Source organism: Scyliorhinus canicula, chromosome 4, assembly GCF_902713615.1.
Source record: "Scyliorhinus canicula chromosome 4, sScyCan1.1, whole genome shotgun sequence".
In the NCBI taxonomy this organism is placed as follows: Eukaryota; Metazoa; Chordata; class Chondrichthyes; order Carcharhiniformes; family Scyliorhinidae; genus Scyliorhinus; species Scyliorhinus canicula.
The window spans coordinates 22,184,825-22,201,129 of NC_052149.1; the positions used below are offsets into that span (position 1 = coordinate 22,184,825).

At 47.7% G+C, this 16,305-nt stretch overlaps 1 protein-coding gene across 1 annotated transcript in view; it reads left to right on the top strand.

Annotated features, from left to right (window-relative positions):
- Positions 1–9,135, top strand: part of LOC119964409 (60S ribosomal protein L5-A) — a 31,371-nt gene extending 22,236 nt beyond the window's left edge. Inside the window, exon 8 of the mRNA XM_038793842.1 lies at positions 8,957–9,135. Within this exon, the coding sequence (XP_038649770.1) occupies positions 8,957–9,056 (100 nt within the window). The 3' untranslated portion in view covers positions 9,057–9,135. The remainder of the gene's footprint in view (positions 1–8,956) is intronic.
- Positions 9,136–16,305: the final 7,170 nt, after the last annotated feature.

The following is a 16,305-nucleotide window of genomic DNA, read 5'->3' on the forward strand; positions in this document are numbered from 1 at the left end:
CGTGTTCAAAGGTTTAAGTGGGGCTATGTGGAGTGGGCCTAGGTAGGGTCCTCCTTCGGAGGGCCGGTTCAAACTATATGGGACAAATGGCCTCCTGCACTGTAGGCATTCGATGGTTTTAAAAAAAGGACATGCTGTTGGTATAAGATTGGAAATAGTTGGGAGGGGTTCAAAAAAACAAACACAGCAGGTGCAGCTTGGCAATAGAGACCCAAAAATAAAGAAATCCAGTTCGATATGGGCATCAATGTTTCCTTTATTTTGACCAGAAAAGTATAATTTCTGTAAGTGTTGGCTGTTGCTTCTGTCATTGCTGTCTTCATCTTCAGCAGTCTCTCGCTCATAGGCAGCAAATGGCTTATGGGGCTAATTAAAAGCTGATTAAGATCGCAGATCAGAGACTAACTCAAAATTTTCAAACGACCTGCAGGTGTCTCTGTGACATTGGCAGGCAGCAACTGACTGGAGGCAGCTTCCCGGCAGACTGGGGCCCCGGTGGTCACCCTGGGGGCGTGGGTTGCAGTTTTTAACTCAAAAGTTTTTGTAGATGGCGAGGGCACCTCACAATGGAGGCATCCCCTCTCTTACCTGCAGTAGCAGGCTGCAGCTTAGAGTCTCCCTGCCCACCAGTGACTTCCCAACCGCAGATGTGGTCAGGATGTGCATTTGATCCCACCGGCAAGGTCCTAACCAAAATAGAAAATCCTGTCCATAGTGTTAGCTTTCACATATTCAAGGACACATTGATTTACCTCCCACCCTCTTTTCACTGCCTCATGTGCTGCCTTACATCGGATCCTGAATGAACCATAATTTTCTCCAGTTAAATGGGGGAAGGCAAAACTTATTTATGCCCATCTGTCTATTCATAGCAGAACTAGGGGGCATAGAGGCCAGCACGGTGGCTTAGTGGTTAGCATTGCTGCCTCACGGCGCTGAAGTCCCAGGTTCGATTCTGGCTCCGGGTCACTGTCTGTATGGAGTTTGCACATTTCCCCATGTTTGCGTGGGTTTCGCCCCCACAACCCAAAGATGTGCAGGGTAGGTGGATTGGCCACACTCGTTTCCCCTTAATTGGAAAACTGAATTGGGTACTCTAAATTATTTTTTTTAAAACTAGGGCGTATAGCGTCAAAATAAGGGGAAGTAGATTTAGAACTGAGCTTAGGAGGAACTTCTTCACCCAAAGGGTTGTGAATCTATGGAATTCCCTTCCCAGTGAAGCAGTTGAGTCTCCTTCATTAAGTGTTTTCAAGATAAAGGTGGATATTTTTTTTGTCTCTTTCTCTTTCTTAATTATTCAAGCTACGTTAAATCATTCCAAAACATCTCGAGCAGGTTTTTACATCGCATCGAGCCCATCACAGTGGTACAGATGGAGGCCAAATAAAAATATCAGCTTCTTTTAGACGATGAGTAGAATACAAACAAAGTATTGAACAATACTTATTAATGGCAATTAGGTTTAGTGATGAAATGGAAGATTGGATTCTCAACTTTTAGAATAATCAAATTTATTTCACGAATTGAATAACAACTAGGTTAAACTGCAATGAAGCCAAGCCCAGGCAAACCATATGCTATTATAGCAAGTTCTCCCCTCAGTTTTAGAGCGCCCTGAAGATGTACCATTGTTTAAAAAAGAATTTGGGAAGGACTTCCGGTGGCGGCGATGTTTGAGTGAGCCGCACATTCGGCGGGCTCTCACTCCGGCAGGGCTTTAGGGCTGATTCCCCGTGATAGCGGGACCACGGAGCGGCAAAAAAGGCGGCCGCGATAGTGCTGGAGAGCGGGCTGCAATCGATGGAACCGTGGGAGTCCAGGAAGTAGAGGAGGAGAGAGAGAAAGAGACAGAGGCAAGGAGCAGAGGAAGCTGACCTGGAACTTAAGATGGCGGACACACGGACCTTTCTTGCTCCAAGAGAAGAAAAACAGTTTTGGAGTCGCTGAAGCAGGACAACTTGGACCCACTTCAGATGCTCAAGAGGTAAAAGTTAAGGAGCTGGGAGAAGGAAGGCGGCAGCGAAAGTGCTGAGGAGCGGGCTGCGGCACATGGAACAGCGGGAGTCCAGAAGGCAGAAGAAAAAGGAGAAAAAGGGACAGAGGCAAGGACCTGAAGAAAATTACCTGGGACCTAAGATGGCAGACACACGGACCCTGGACTCAGCAATCCAGCAGGCACTGGATAACATGCTCCAGGTAATGAAGTCCAGTTTTGAAGCGCTGAAGCGGGACAGCTTGGACCCAATCCAGAATGCGGTGGATCAGCTGAACCAGAGGCTGGATGCGCAAGATGTTAAAGTTAAGGAGCTGGGAGAGGCGGTGGAGGAGCAGGCAGATGCGCAGACGGTTGCGGCGCTAGAAGTTGACGGGCTGAAAGAGCGGCAGAGAAGACTGCTGGACAGAGTGGAGGAGCTGGAGAATAGAGTCCGCAGGAACAACCTGAGGATGGTCGGCCTCCCGGAGGGGGCTGAGGGAGCTGATGCCGCAGCGTTTGTAGCAGGCCTATTGATGCAGCTGATGGGGGCCGAAGCCTTTCCGCGACCGCCGGAGCTGGAGGGGGCATACAGAGTGCAGGCGAGGCAGGGGCAGCCGGGCGGACCCCCCCCCCCCCCCCCCCCCCCCCCCCCCGCCCGATGGTGATTAGGTTCCACAGGTTCGTGGACAAGGAGCGGGTGCTGCGGTGGGCAAAGAACGCCAGGAGCAGCGCGTGAAACAACAGTGTCCTCCGCATTTACCAGGACCTAAGCCAGGAGGTGGCTCGGCGGCGAGCAGCCTTTAAGAATGTCAAGGAGGTGCTGTTCAAGAAGCACGTGAAGTTTGGTCTGCTGTTCCCGGCTCGCCGATGGGTCACGCACCAGGGTCAACACCACTACTTCTCCGAGCCTGAAGAAGCGATGGATTTTGCGAGGGATCAGGGGCTGGTCCCGAAAAGAGGCCCCACGGATGCGAATTAGGGCCCAAGGATTACCGTGGGAAGGTACGCCGAATGGGCCTGGACTGCTGTTCAACGGTTTGCTGGGCCAAAGGTGCCAAGCGGAACATTTGGGACTCTTTCCTTTGTTTATGGACATTGGTTTGGGGGGTTTTCTTTTTTTCTCATGGTTTTTTTGTTTTTTTGCTCTTTTTTCTGTTTTTTCCATTTTGGGCGGATTTGTACTTTTTGTGCAGCTCGCGGAGGACACCGGAGCCGGCTTGCTCCAGTGGGTTGGAGAGGGGGATGGGGAAACAATGGGAATGAGACAGGAAGGCGCCGGAGTGTTGAGTCACCAGGCTAGCAGATTGGCTAGTCAAGGGAGTCAGGTGGGGGGGAGATCACAGCCAGTGGATGGCAGGGGTGGGGGTATCGGGGGATGTGGTTGGGGGGGGGGGGGGGGGGGGGGGTTGTTCTGCTGACGTGGGAGGTACTTGAAATAGGCACTGGAAAGGAGGTCGAGGGTGGAGGCAGCCAACGGGCGGGCTAGGAATGGCGCGACGCACGGGCCGGGGGCCGGCCCGAGAAAGGCTATGGCTAACCGGCGTGGTGGGGGGTGGGTTGTGCCCCCCGACCAGGCTGATCACCTGGAACGTCAAGGGACTGAATGGGCCGGTTAAGAGGGCGCGGGTGTTCGCGCACTTGCGGGCTCTGAGGGCGGACGTAATTATGTTGCAGGAGACACATCTGAAAGTGTCTGACCAGACCAGGCTAAGGGAGGGCTGATTAGCCAGGTCTTCCACTCGGACTTGGACTCGAAGTCCAGGGGGGTGGCAAATCATGATCAACAAGCGGGTGCAATTTGAGGCCGAGGGTATAGCCGCAGACAGGCGGGACAGATACCTGATGGTACGGGGCAGACTGGAGGGGAGAAGAGTGGTGCTGGTGAATATATATGCCCCGAACTAGGATGATGTGGACTTCATTAAAAGAGTGCTGGGGAAGATCCCGGACCTGGACTCTCGCAAGCTAATAATGGGGGGGGGGGGGGGGGGGGGGACTTTAACGTGGTCCTTGACCCGGCTTTGGATCGGTCGTGTCCCAGAACGGGTAGACTCCCAGCAATGGCAAGGGAGCTGAAAGGGTTTATGGAGCAAATGGGGGCAGTGGACCCCTGGAGAGATAGACAGCCGACAGGAAGGGGCTACTCGTTTTACTCGCACGTCCATAAAGTATATTCTAGGATAGATTTCTTCGTACTAAGCAGGGATTGTATAGGGGAGGTAAAGAACACGGAATACTCGGCAATTACAATCTCAGACCATGCCCCGCACTGGGTAGACCTGCAGATCGGGGGAGCGATCTACCAACGCCCGCAATGGAGGCTAGACGTGGGACTGCTGTCGGAGGAGGGGATCTGTGAGAGGCTTCGGCGGTGTATGCAAAATTACCTGCAGGTGAATGACACTGGGGAGGTCTCAGCGGCGAACCTGTGGAGGCGCTAAAGGCAGTAGTGCGGGGGGAACTGATTTCAATTGGGGCCCACAGAGCTAAGGCAGACAGGGCAGAGATGGATAGATTGGTCAGGGAAATGGGTCGGATAGATGAAGAGCACGCGGAGTCCCCGGGGGCGGTTTTACTCAGGGAGAGGCAGAGACTACAGGCGGAACTGGGGGCACTATCCACGAGTAGGGCCGTGGAACAGCTTAGGAAGGCGAGGGGAGCGGAGTACGAGCATGGGGAAAAGGCTAGCAGGCTGTTAGCGCAGCAACTCGGGAGGAAGGAGGCGGCCAGAGAAATAGGTAGAGTGAGGGATGGGGAGGGGCACAAAGTGGAGGACGCGGCAGGATTGAATAAGGTATTCCGGGACTTCTATCGCAAGCTGTATACTTCGGAGCCGCCGGAAGAACTGGAGGAGATTAATAGGTTTCTGGACGGGTTAACCTTCCCAACAGTAGGTGGGGGGGGCGAGTGGATGAGCTGGGGGCCCCGATTAGAGTGGAGGAGGTATTGGGGGGCCTAAAGGCCATGCAGTCGGGGAAAGCCCCGGGGCCGGATGGATACCCAGTAGAGTTCTATAGGAAGTTTTCTGAGCTGGTGGGCCCGGTCTTGGCGAGGGTTTTCAATGAGGCAAGGGACAGAGGGACCCTGCCGCCGACAATGTCGCAAGCCACTATGATGTGGAGATGCCGGCGTTGGACTGGGGTGAGCACAGTAAGAAGTCTTACAACACCAGGTTAAAGTCCAACAGGTTTGTTTCAAACACGAGCTTTCGGAGCACGGCTCCTTCTTCAGGTGAATCTCCGAAAGCTCGTGTTTGAAACAAACCTGTTGGACTTTAACCTGGTGTTGTAAGACTTCTTACTGTGCAAGCCACTATATCACTGATATTGAAGCGGGGTAAAGACCCGGAGGCGTGCGGGTCCTACAGGCCAATCTCCCTGATTAATGTTGACGCCAAGCTCCTGGCAAAGGTACTGGCGGTTAGAATGGAGGACTGTGTACCGGAGGTGATTGGGGAGGACCAAACTGGGTTCGTGAAAGGTAGGTAGCTGGCGGCCAACCTGAGAAGATTACTTAATGTGATAATGATGCCCCCGGCGGGTAGGGAGGTAGAGGTAGTGGTGGCAATGGACGCCGAGAAGGCCTTTGACCGGGTGGAGTGGGACTATCTATGGGAGGTGCTCGGACGGTTTGGGTTCGGGGAGGGATTGGTGGATTGGATCAAATTATTATATCAGGCCCCGAGGGCCAGCGTCAGGACTAACAGAGAAGTGTCGGAGTACTTTAGGTTGTACCGAGGGACCAGACAGGGCTGCCCGCTCTCCCCGCTGCTGTTTGCGCTGGCCATAGAGCCGCTGGCGATTGCGCTGAGAGCCGCAGAGGGATGGAAGGGGATGGTGAGGGGCGGGGTAGAACATAGGGTCTCTCTTTACGCAGACGACCTGCTCCTGTACGTGTCTGACCCAGTGGCCGGGATGGAAAGTATACTGGGAATGCTGAGGAAGTTCGGCCAGTTCTCAGGATACAAATTAAATATGGCCAAGAGTGAAATATTTGTGGTAAAGGCAAGGGGCCAGGAGAACAGACTGAGAGGGCTACCGTTTAGGCTGGTTGAGAAAAATTTCCGGTATTTGGGAATCCAGGTGGCACGAGACTGGGGCAGGCTGCACAAGTTAAATTTGGCCAGGGTGGTGGAGCAAATGAAGGGAGAGTTTCGGAGATGGGATGCACTCCCGCTGTCGCTGGCAGGGAGGGTGCAGACTGTAAAGATGACAATCCTCCCTAGATTCCTGTTTATTTTTCAGTGCCTCCCGTTCTTTATCCCACAATCCTTCTTCAAAAGGGTTAACAAGATGATCATAAGCTTTGTCTGGGCGGGAAAATCCCCGCGGGTGAAGAAGGCGATGTTGGAGAGGAACCGCAGCGAGGGAGGGCTGGCTTTGCCGAGTCTGATTAATTATTACTGGGCGGCCAACATCGCTATGATAAGGAAGTGGATGGTGGGTACGGGGTCTATTTGGGAGCAGGTGGAGGCGGCTTCGTGCAGGGGCTCCAGCTTGGCAGTCCTGGCCACGGCTCCTCTACCGCTACCGCCGGCCATGTACACCACCAGCCCGGTAGTGGTGGCGACCCTGCAGATATGGGGCCAGTGGAGGAGGCATGTTGGGGAGATGGGGGCGTCTGTCTGGGCGCCAATCTGCGACGACCATCGGTTTGCCCCCGGGAGTATGGATGGGGGGTTCCGAGTATGGCGGCGGGCGGGGGTGGGAAGGGTGGGTGATATGTTCCTGGAAGGGAGCTTTGCGAGTTTGAGGAGCTATTTGGGTTGGTAAGGGGAAATGATTTTACGTACCTACAGTTGCGGGACTTTGTTCGTAGACAGGTCCCATCTTTCCCACGCCTCCCGCCAATGGGGATCCTAGACAGAATGGTCTCTGGGGGGGGGGGAAGAAGGGGAGGGTAGAGTCTCGGGTATTTATAAAGTGCTCATGAGGGAGGAAGAGTCCCAGACAGAGGAACTGAAACTCAAATAGGAGGAGGAGCTAGGCGGAAAAATGGAGGACGGGCTGTGGGCAGAGGCCCTGAGTAGGGTACATTCGACCGCGACATGTGCTAGGCTCGGGCTGATTCAATTTAAGGTCGTTCACCGGGCCCATATGTCGGTGGCTCGGATGAGCAAATTCTTTTCCCGCCCAGACAGGTGCGCGGGAGGACCAGCGATCCACGTTCACATGTTTTGGGCATGTCCTAAGCTGAGGGGGTACTGGGAGGGATTTGCGGGGATCATGTCACGGGTGCTAAAAACAAGGGTGGTGATGAGTCCAGGGGTGGCAATTTTTGGGGTTTCGGAAGACCCGGGAGTCCAGGGGGAGAAAGAGGCCGATGTTTTGGCCTTTGCTTCCCTGATAGCTCGGCGACGAATACTATTGGCGTGGAGGGACTCAAAGCCCCCGAAGACTGAATTGTGGCTTGCGGACATGTCGAGTTTCCTGGGTATGGAAAAAATTTAGTTCGCCTTGAGGGGATCTGTACAGGGGTTCGCCCGGAGGTGGCAACCATTTATTGACTTCTTTGCAGGAGAGTGAGCGTCAGCAGGGGGTGGGGGAGGGGTAGAGTAGAAGGGAAAAAATGGCGGGTAGTACCGGTGGGAGAGGAGCGGGCTTGTGCAGTATGTTACGATTGAAGTATTGAAAGTACATGGATGTTTGTACATTTTTGCCTTTTTGCTTTCTTTCTGTTGATGTTTGTAACTGTTTACAAAGCCAAAAACTACCTCAATAAAAAAAAAAATTGGAATTCCAAATGTTTATACATTTCCGATATTTAACTACAATTACGGTGGATAAGTTTTTTTTTTAAGAATAAAGGTTATGGTGTTCGGGCGGGAAAGTGGAGCTGAGTCCATAAAAGATCATCCATGATCTCATTGAATAGCGGAGCAGGCGCGAAGGCCCAGATGGCCTACTCCTGCTCCTAGTTCTTATGTACTGCTTCAAAAAGAGACAGCTTGCCCTTTCCTGGTTTGTGGATCCAATTGGCACTGGCCAAAGAAAGCTGCAACCATCCACTGCTGAGCAACAGCTGCAACAGTCTGGGCACAGTAGTAAAATCTAGTTGGTACAGGTGTGGAAGGAGGAGGAGCAGAGTGGGGAGGGAGGGAAGGGCATGAGTGATTGGGGTTTGGGAGGCAGGTTGGGTGGATGGGTGTGTGATGGAAGCAGAGGAATTGATATAATGTGTGTGCGGGGAGTCCTGTAACTGGAATGTGGAGAGCTTGGCTGCAGCCAACATGAGTATATACATTTTTTACAAATTCCCAATTTATAGGATGTAGCTATAATATGTGAATTTTAACACAATGTTACAATGCTTTTTTTTGGCATTTAGGATTAAATTAATTTGCATTTTATTTTCCTTCCGATGTAAGGCAGCACGAGGCAGTGAAGAGGGAGGTAAATCGATGTGTCCTTGAGTATGGATATTGCTGGCAATGTCAGCTTCTGTTGTCCACTCTAATTGCCCATGAGATGATGATGAGTGAAAATCCTTACAGTACAGGACCGTATGGTGGCGCAGTGGTTAGCACTGCTGCCTCATGGCGCCGAGGACCTGGGTTCGATTCCGACCCCAGGTCACTGTCCGTGTGGAGCTTGCACATTCTCCCATGTCTGCGCGGATCTCACCCCCACGACCCAAAAAGATGTGCGGGGTAGGTGGATTGGCCACACTAAGTTGTCCCTTAAGAATTGGGTACTTTAAAAAAAAAAACTCCCTTGTGTGCAGGAGGCCCATTGAGTCTGCAGCAACCCTGTGAAAGAGCACCTGACCAAGGCTCTCACTCCCCTGCCCTATCCCCGTAACCCCACTTTGTTTTCAGCTACTCTCACCCCAGGTCATCATATAGGTTTGAACCCATTGGCAAGGCTGGTCTTAGGTCATTGAGTTAATTGAATGTGTCTGCTGGATGTTCATTTTCTGAGCAACAATGTGTGATTTCATAGTGACAAATATATTTGAATTATTTTTCTCATTTTGTAGGTGGAACCGTCCCAAGATGTCATTGCAACAGAGACAGGATCGTATTGCTCAAAAGAAGGCCAGCTTCCTCCGGGCACAGGAACACACTGGCGAGAATTGAGAGGGCGCTTTCAGTCATTATTGAATATCATACATCCAATGATTCATATAAACTGTCAAATAAATTTAAAGAAAAAGTGCTTCTGTTTGTGTCAAATGTTAAATATGAAGGGAAAGCAACTGCACTTCAACAGAATTTTACTTATCTGTGATGTCTTTCCCCATCTCGGTTACAGCTGGCAGAGACCTGGTTCAGTCTGAACAGGCAGGCTGTGACTTGTGCTGAGGAATATGAGGCAGCACAAGAAAAAGCTGGGTTGATGGGGCTTTTGTCTCATGCCATCTGAGTCTATAAGGACCAAACACATGCATAGTGGATTGTAGGTTTCTTACCATCAATACTGCTTTATCAGCTGTTAAATAGGAGGAAAAATTTTCTTTTAAATGTACTTGGACATAAAGATCGCAGGTAGAATAATACTTCAGATAACTGTACAAACAGATATTTTCACTATTGGTGTGATCCCAGTTGTTTAAATGCTAGGAGTACACTTGTATCTGAGGATTCCCTAAATCTTGGCTCTGTAATTTGCATTTTGCCTTCCGGTTGTTTGTCTCCACGTTGGTGAGGTAAAGGGAGGGAAATGGGGTCAACTTGAGTAATGGTCATCTTTTGAAGTGGTATGGGATCTTTTATATCCAGTTGAGCAAGCAGACATGGTCTTGTTTGCCATTTTCAACAATCCATCACTCCTTTAGTAATGCACTGAAGTCAACCTGGAGACCATGAGCAAGATGGAAGAAAGCAAGAATGGAGTACAAAAATTGGGACAGTTAAGAGAGAGCACAACGCTGAGGAAGATGAGCTGAAATGGTGTCATATGGTACAACTTCCACTGTTGGATAGCATATTCTCACCTTGAATAGACAAATATAATACACCTACTAATGTTTAATCTGTGTTGTCCAAGTGGCCGACTTAGCTCTAAATACAGAAAATGCAGGCAAGAAAGCACCTAAAATATTTTTCAAACTGCATAGTTCCCTCATGGGAAAACTTAACTAGTCCAAGATAATTTTCCGAAACTGAGACTAACACGACTTAACATATTTCCTGCTTTGAGTTCAACAACTTACAACACAATATTCTGATCAATTTGTCTTCAGCCCAACATGGATGTGATTCTGGAAAACTTATTTATTACAATGAGATCATCTATTACAGTGAGATCATCTAGCTAATGGTGAATTACATCATTTGAAGAAAAGTGATTGTTGAGTAAAAGTAGAATGTCCCTTGGGGCGTTGAGGATCGTTGAGGTACAAATTAGGCATATCAGAGGGAAAAGGGGAGAACATCCAAAGTAAATACACCACTGACGACAAATGTTAAAATCAAAATGAACTGGATGATAAAGCCAGAATAGTAATAGATACAGGAAGAAATTGAAAACAGCGGAATGCAAAGAAAGGTGACCGAAAAAGATAAATTGAACCCAAAAACATTTAATCTAAAAATGCAACTGAAAGGAATGTGGTATGAATTAAGATACAAGCAGCAGAGCAGAGTTTTAGATGAGCACAGAGATTTATGCTGGGTTGAAAATTGACTAGCTGAAAGAGCTTTGGAATAGTCAATCCGAGAGTTAGCAAACACAATGAATGACTCGAGCCAGGGTCAGAGCTAGGTGGTATTACAGAGATGGAAATAGGAGTTTTTGGCATGTGATGAAATGGATATGTGATCAGCTTATCTTGGTGACAACGAGGGCAGCACAGTGTGTTAGCCCTGCCGCCTCACGGCGCCGAGGTCCCAGGTTCGATCTTGGCTCTGGGTCACTGTCCGTGTGGAGTTTACACATTCTTAACAAGCTTGCGTGTGTTTCGCCCCCACAATCCAAAGATGTGCAGGTTAGGTGGATTGGCCATGCTAAATTGCCCCTCAATTGGAAAAATTGAATTGGGTACTCTAAATTTATTTTGAAAAAAATCTTGGTGACAATGGATGTGATTTTCTGCACACCCCCACGACATTAATTGCGGTGGCAGAGGCAGCCTGCCATTGGAAGATTCCACACTGACCTGAGCTGGGAATCAAACCTGGGACCCTGGAACGGCTGGAACATTTTAGCCGAAATCAAAGTTATGGCTGTATTGGTCCAGCTTCAGTTTGGTGGTTCTGCCTTTCCACTATTTAATTGTCTGGATTCAGAAAAGCTGTGATACATGAGAGATGGTGAAGATAAAGCCAAGTACTGCTAGTGTATATATGAAATCAGACAACGGTTTTTGGATGATGAAGTATATTTAATGCCACTAGATACCAGTTAATCTCACTGTTTAATGTAAATGTGTTGTGCCTTTTTAAAACAACAAATGACTGCCTCTGTTAAAATAACATACAGAAAAATACTCCAGGAAATTACCTGTCTCATTATATACGTAAGCCCATAACTGACCATACGAACAATGTTCTGATCGTCCTTTAAATTAGTTATTAACGGTTGAATGATCTTGCCCATTGTTTTAGCAGTTATACTCAATCTTAATGGAATCATGTGAACTACCTTATTGGTACATTTCATCCTGAAATTTAAAAGTTGCTGATTCTGATTGACCCGAGCCTCAAGCAATTATCTGGGTATCCTCAAGGAAAGCAGCTAAAAGTCACAGCCTTCCTCTAAACCTCAGAATAATATTGTGCAGTCACAAGAGATCATTATTTATCTGTAAATATTTTGTCACTTTGCATTGCAAGGTACAAGCAAAATTGTTCATTACACAGCAGAATTACAGGAGCCCTGAGCTCATGTCATCTGTCCATCCTCTTCAAAACTGCACAGTGGAAGCTGGGTTCTGGGAATAAAATGGGAAAACAACGAGATATACGCTCAGGAAACATACAACTGTCAAGCAGGGGCATACAAATAATTTAATGGGACAAAAATAATTAAATGCTGAAGATCTAAAATAACACCTGCATGTAAACAAAAATCTGATTCCGACCAAATAGTCTTGAATATAAAATCTTATGTCAAGCTAACTTGTGTAATTATATCATGTTTTCCATTTCATAATGGAAGTGACAGCTTACTACAATCAAAGATGTATTTGTTTACAGCATCACTTCCCATCAAGAAATCTCTAGTGTGGTGTTCAATCACCCAATGTTTTCTGGTTAATCTACAAACAGGCTCAGCTACCCAAAAGCCCACAGAATTTGTTGACTGCACAAACTTGGGAATAAACTGGATATCAGTTTTAATAAGATTAAACACACACCTGCAAAGATATGCAATATGGTACATAGTGGATTTATATATTTAACCTGCCCGATATCAAGTGTGTCAACACCATGCCCAGGAATGTATTTTTTTTTTTGATTGGTTTGCCTGTTATATTGGGAGTATGAATCTCCAATAGATGGCACGCTCACTGGAAAAGAAAGTCACTTTATATTGCTTGCTATTCAATGCAAGCTTTTCTGTCACCATCAACTTTCCCTTCTGTGGATCCTACCTTCAAACTCACATTATCCAACCCATTAAGCTCAAGTTGTCTGCATTTTGTTTCTTCAACTGTTTGCTTATGTCCTTTTTTTGAGTTTCCTGGGCCTATATTGGAAAGATTAATCAATCATTCGCTTGTTGGTTGAGTTAGACAAAGCAGCAATATCTACCACTCATCCAGCTGTGGAATATTAAAAATGCTACAACCCAGTATCAGAAGAAATGCCTACTTCATAGGAGGCGAACAGTGCAGTGGTGGAGGTAGAGAATATCACAGAAGCTATGGTACCAAGTCCAGAGCAAAGTGGTGGAGATCACAAAGATGGTAATGATGATTGTGGCAGTCACAGTAATGAAAAGCACAAAAGTGAGGCATGGCAGTGGGGTGGACCATTAGAACATACCAGGATGGACAGACCAGGCAGTAGGGACAGTCAATGGCAGCCAAGTAGTCGAGATGGATGGTGACGCTATTTTATTTGGCATTACATACCTACAACTTTGAAAATGTAACCCAATAGTTACCAAGAACTGACTGTCAGTTGCTCATTGATTAAGCAAATCATAAGGAAGATTCCAAACTTGATACCCTGTTGAGACAACTGGCTGACAGCCTCAACTGAACAGAAATATGAGGTACTATGTCTAGTGTGGGCCATTTCTCACTTTCTACCCAATGACTCCACTGAGAAGTACCTGGTTCATCAGGCTGCCATCTGTCCCAAGATAAAAGCCCAAAGTACTTTAGCAAGATTGCAACAAAGTAACATCAGCTCAGCGTCATTCGATCATGTTAAAGGGCAGAATGGTGGCACAGTGGTTGGCACAGTGCCGAGGACCCGGGTTTGATCCTAGCCCTGGGTGACTGGAGAGTTTGCACATTCTCCCCCTGTCTGTGTGGTTTTCACCCCCACAACTCAAAGATGTGCAATGTAGGTGGACTGGACACTAAATTGTCCCTCAATTGGAAAAAAAGAATGGGCACATAAAATTTTAAAAGTCATTCATATTAAGGGAAGCAAGATAAAGGGAAGACAAAAAAAAAGACAAAATTTTCTTCACAATCTCAGAAGGTAGTAAACTGCTGTATGTTCGATGGCGTTTTGAAGTGTAGTCTCTACAGTAATGTAGGTTACAGCAAGTTACCACAAACATCAATGCCCAGATAGATCATTAAAAACATATAACCCTGGAGGAGTTCTCAGAACATATCCATCTCAGGCTTGAATATATTCAATGACTTGGTTTGCATAGCTCTCTGGAGTAAAAAATCCCCAAAATTGAATGCCCTCAAAGAAAACATTTCTCCTAATCAGTCTCAAGTGAGACACCTATTATTCCCAAACTATGCTCCTTTGTTCCAGATTTCCCCCTTTAGGGAAAGAATCCTCATCTACTGGTGAACCCCCCCCCCCTCTCAGAATCTTGCATCTTTAAATAGAATCACCTTCCATTCTTCTAGACTGCATTGAGTAGGCTCAACTTTCTCAATCTGGTCTCATAAGATCCCTTTAGTTGTACTCTCACAAACACCTATACAATTGTAATGATGTGGAGATGCCGGCGTTGGACTGGGGTGAGCACAGTAAGAAGTCATACAACACCAGGTTAAAGTCCAACATGTTCGTTTCAAACACTAGCTTTCGGAGCACTGCTCCTTCCTAAGGTGAAAGAAGAGGTATGTTCCAGAAACATCTATATAGACAAATTCAAAGATGCCAGACAATGCTTAGAATGCGAGCATTAGCAGGTGATTAAGTCGTTACAGATCCAAAGATAAGGGTAACCCCAGGTTAAAGAGGTGTGAATTGTGTCAAGCCAGGACAGTTGGTAGGATTTTGCAAGTCCAGGCCAGATGGTGGGGGATGAATGTAATGCGACATGAATCCCAGGTCCCGGTTGAGGCTGCACTCATGTGTGCGGAACTTGGCTATAAGTTTCTGCTCGGCAATTCTGCATTGTCACGCGTCCTGAAGAACGCTTACCCGGAGATCAGAGGCTGAATGCCCTTGACTGCTGAAGTGTTCCTCGACTGGAAGGCAACATTCCTTCCTGGTGATTGTCACGCGATGTCCGTTCATTCGTTGTTGCAGCGTCTGCATGGTCTCGCCAATGTACCACGCTTCGAGACATCCTTTCCCGCAGCGTATGAGGTAGACAACGTTGGCCGAGTCGCACGAGTATGAACCGCGTACCTGGTGGGTGGTGTTCTCACGTGTAATGGCGATACCCATGTCGATGATTTGGAGCAACTTGCAGAGATTGCCATGGCAGGGTTGTGTGGTGTTGTGTTCACTGTTCTGAAGACTGGGTAGTTTGCTGCAAACAATGGTTTGTTTGAGGTTGCGCGGTTGTTTGAAGGCAAGTAGTGTGGGTGTGGGGATGACCTTGGCAAGATGTTCATCCTCATCGATGTCGTGTTGAAGGCTGCGAGGAAGATGTCGTAGTTTCTCCGCTCCGGGAAAGTACTTGACGACGAAGGGTACTCTGTCGGTTGTGGCCTGTGTTTGTCTTCTGAGGAGGTCGGTGCGGTTTTTTGCTGTGGCGTGTTGGAACTGTCGGTCGATGTCGCAAGACGTGCCAGATCATCAACATGGACACCACCATTACACGCGAGAACACCACCCACCAGGTACGCGGTTCATACTCGTGCGACTCGGCCAACGTTGTCTACCTCATACGCTGCAGGAAAGGATGTCCCAAACCGTGGTACATTGGCGAGACCATGCAGACACTGCGACAACGAATGAACGGACATCGCGTGACAATCACCAGGCAGGAATGTTCCCTTCCAGTCGGGGAACACTTCAGCAGTCAAGGGCATTCAGCCTCTGATCTCCGGGTAAGTGTTCTTCAGGACACGCGACAACGCAGAAATGCTGAGCAGAAACTTATAGCCAAGTGCCGCACAAATGAGTGCAGCCTCAACCGGGACCTGGGATTCATGTCGCATTACATTCATCCCCCACCATCTGGCCTGGGCTTGCAAAATCTACCAACTGTCCTGGCTTGAGACAATTCACACCACTTTTAAACTGGGGTTACCCCTATCTAGATCTGTAACAACAATCACCTGCTAATGCTCGCATTCTAAGCATTGTCTGGCATCTTTGAATTTGTCTATATAGATGTTTCTGGAACATACTTCTTCATTCACCTGAGGAAGGAGCAGTGCTCCAAAAGCTACTGTTTGAAACAAACATGTTGGACTTTAACCTGGTGTTGTAAGACCTCTTACTATACAATTGTAGCAAGACTTCCTTCCTCTTATATTCCATACCCCTTACAATAAAGGCCAATAGTTTAATTACCGTTTACTTGCTGTACCTGTATTCTGACTTGTGTTCCATGTGGAGAACACTCAAATTATTCTTTCGTCACTTCTATTTTAGTACTTTTGTATCCTTCCTACCAAAGTGGATAACTTCATATTTACCCACGTTATAACTCCCATCTGCAAAATCTTTGCCCTCTCGCTTAACCTTTTCTATATGCCTTTACAGACTCGTATCCTCCTCACAACTCGCTTTCCCACCGATCCTTGCATCATCAGAACATTTGGATACAATATAATGTCCTTTCAGCCAAGTCATTTATATAAATTATAAATGGTTGAGGCACCGTCACTGACCCCTGTGGCACGTCACTAGTTAATTTTCCAACCTAAAAATGGCCCATTTATCCGGAATCGGTTTTTTGTTAGCTAATCCTTTATTGAGACTAATATATTACCTCAATAGCATGGGCTTTTATCTTGTATAGTAACTTTTAAGTGGTACCTTATCAAAAATACCTTTTGGA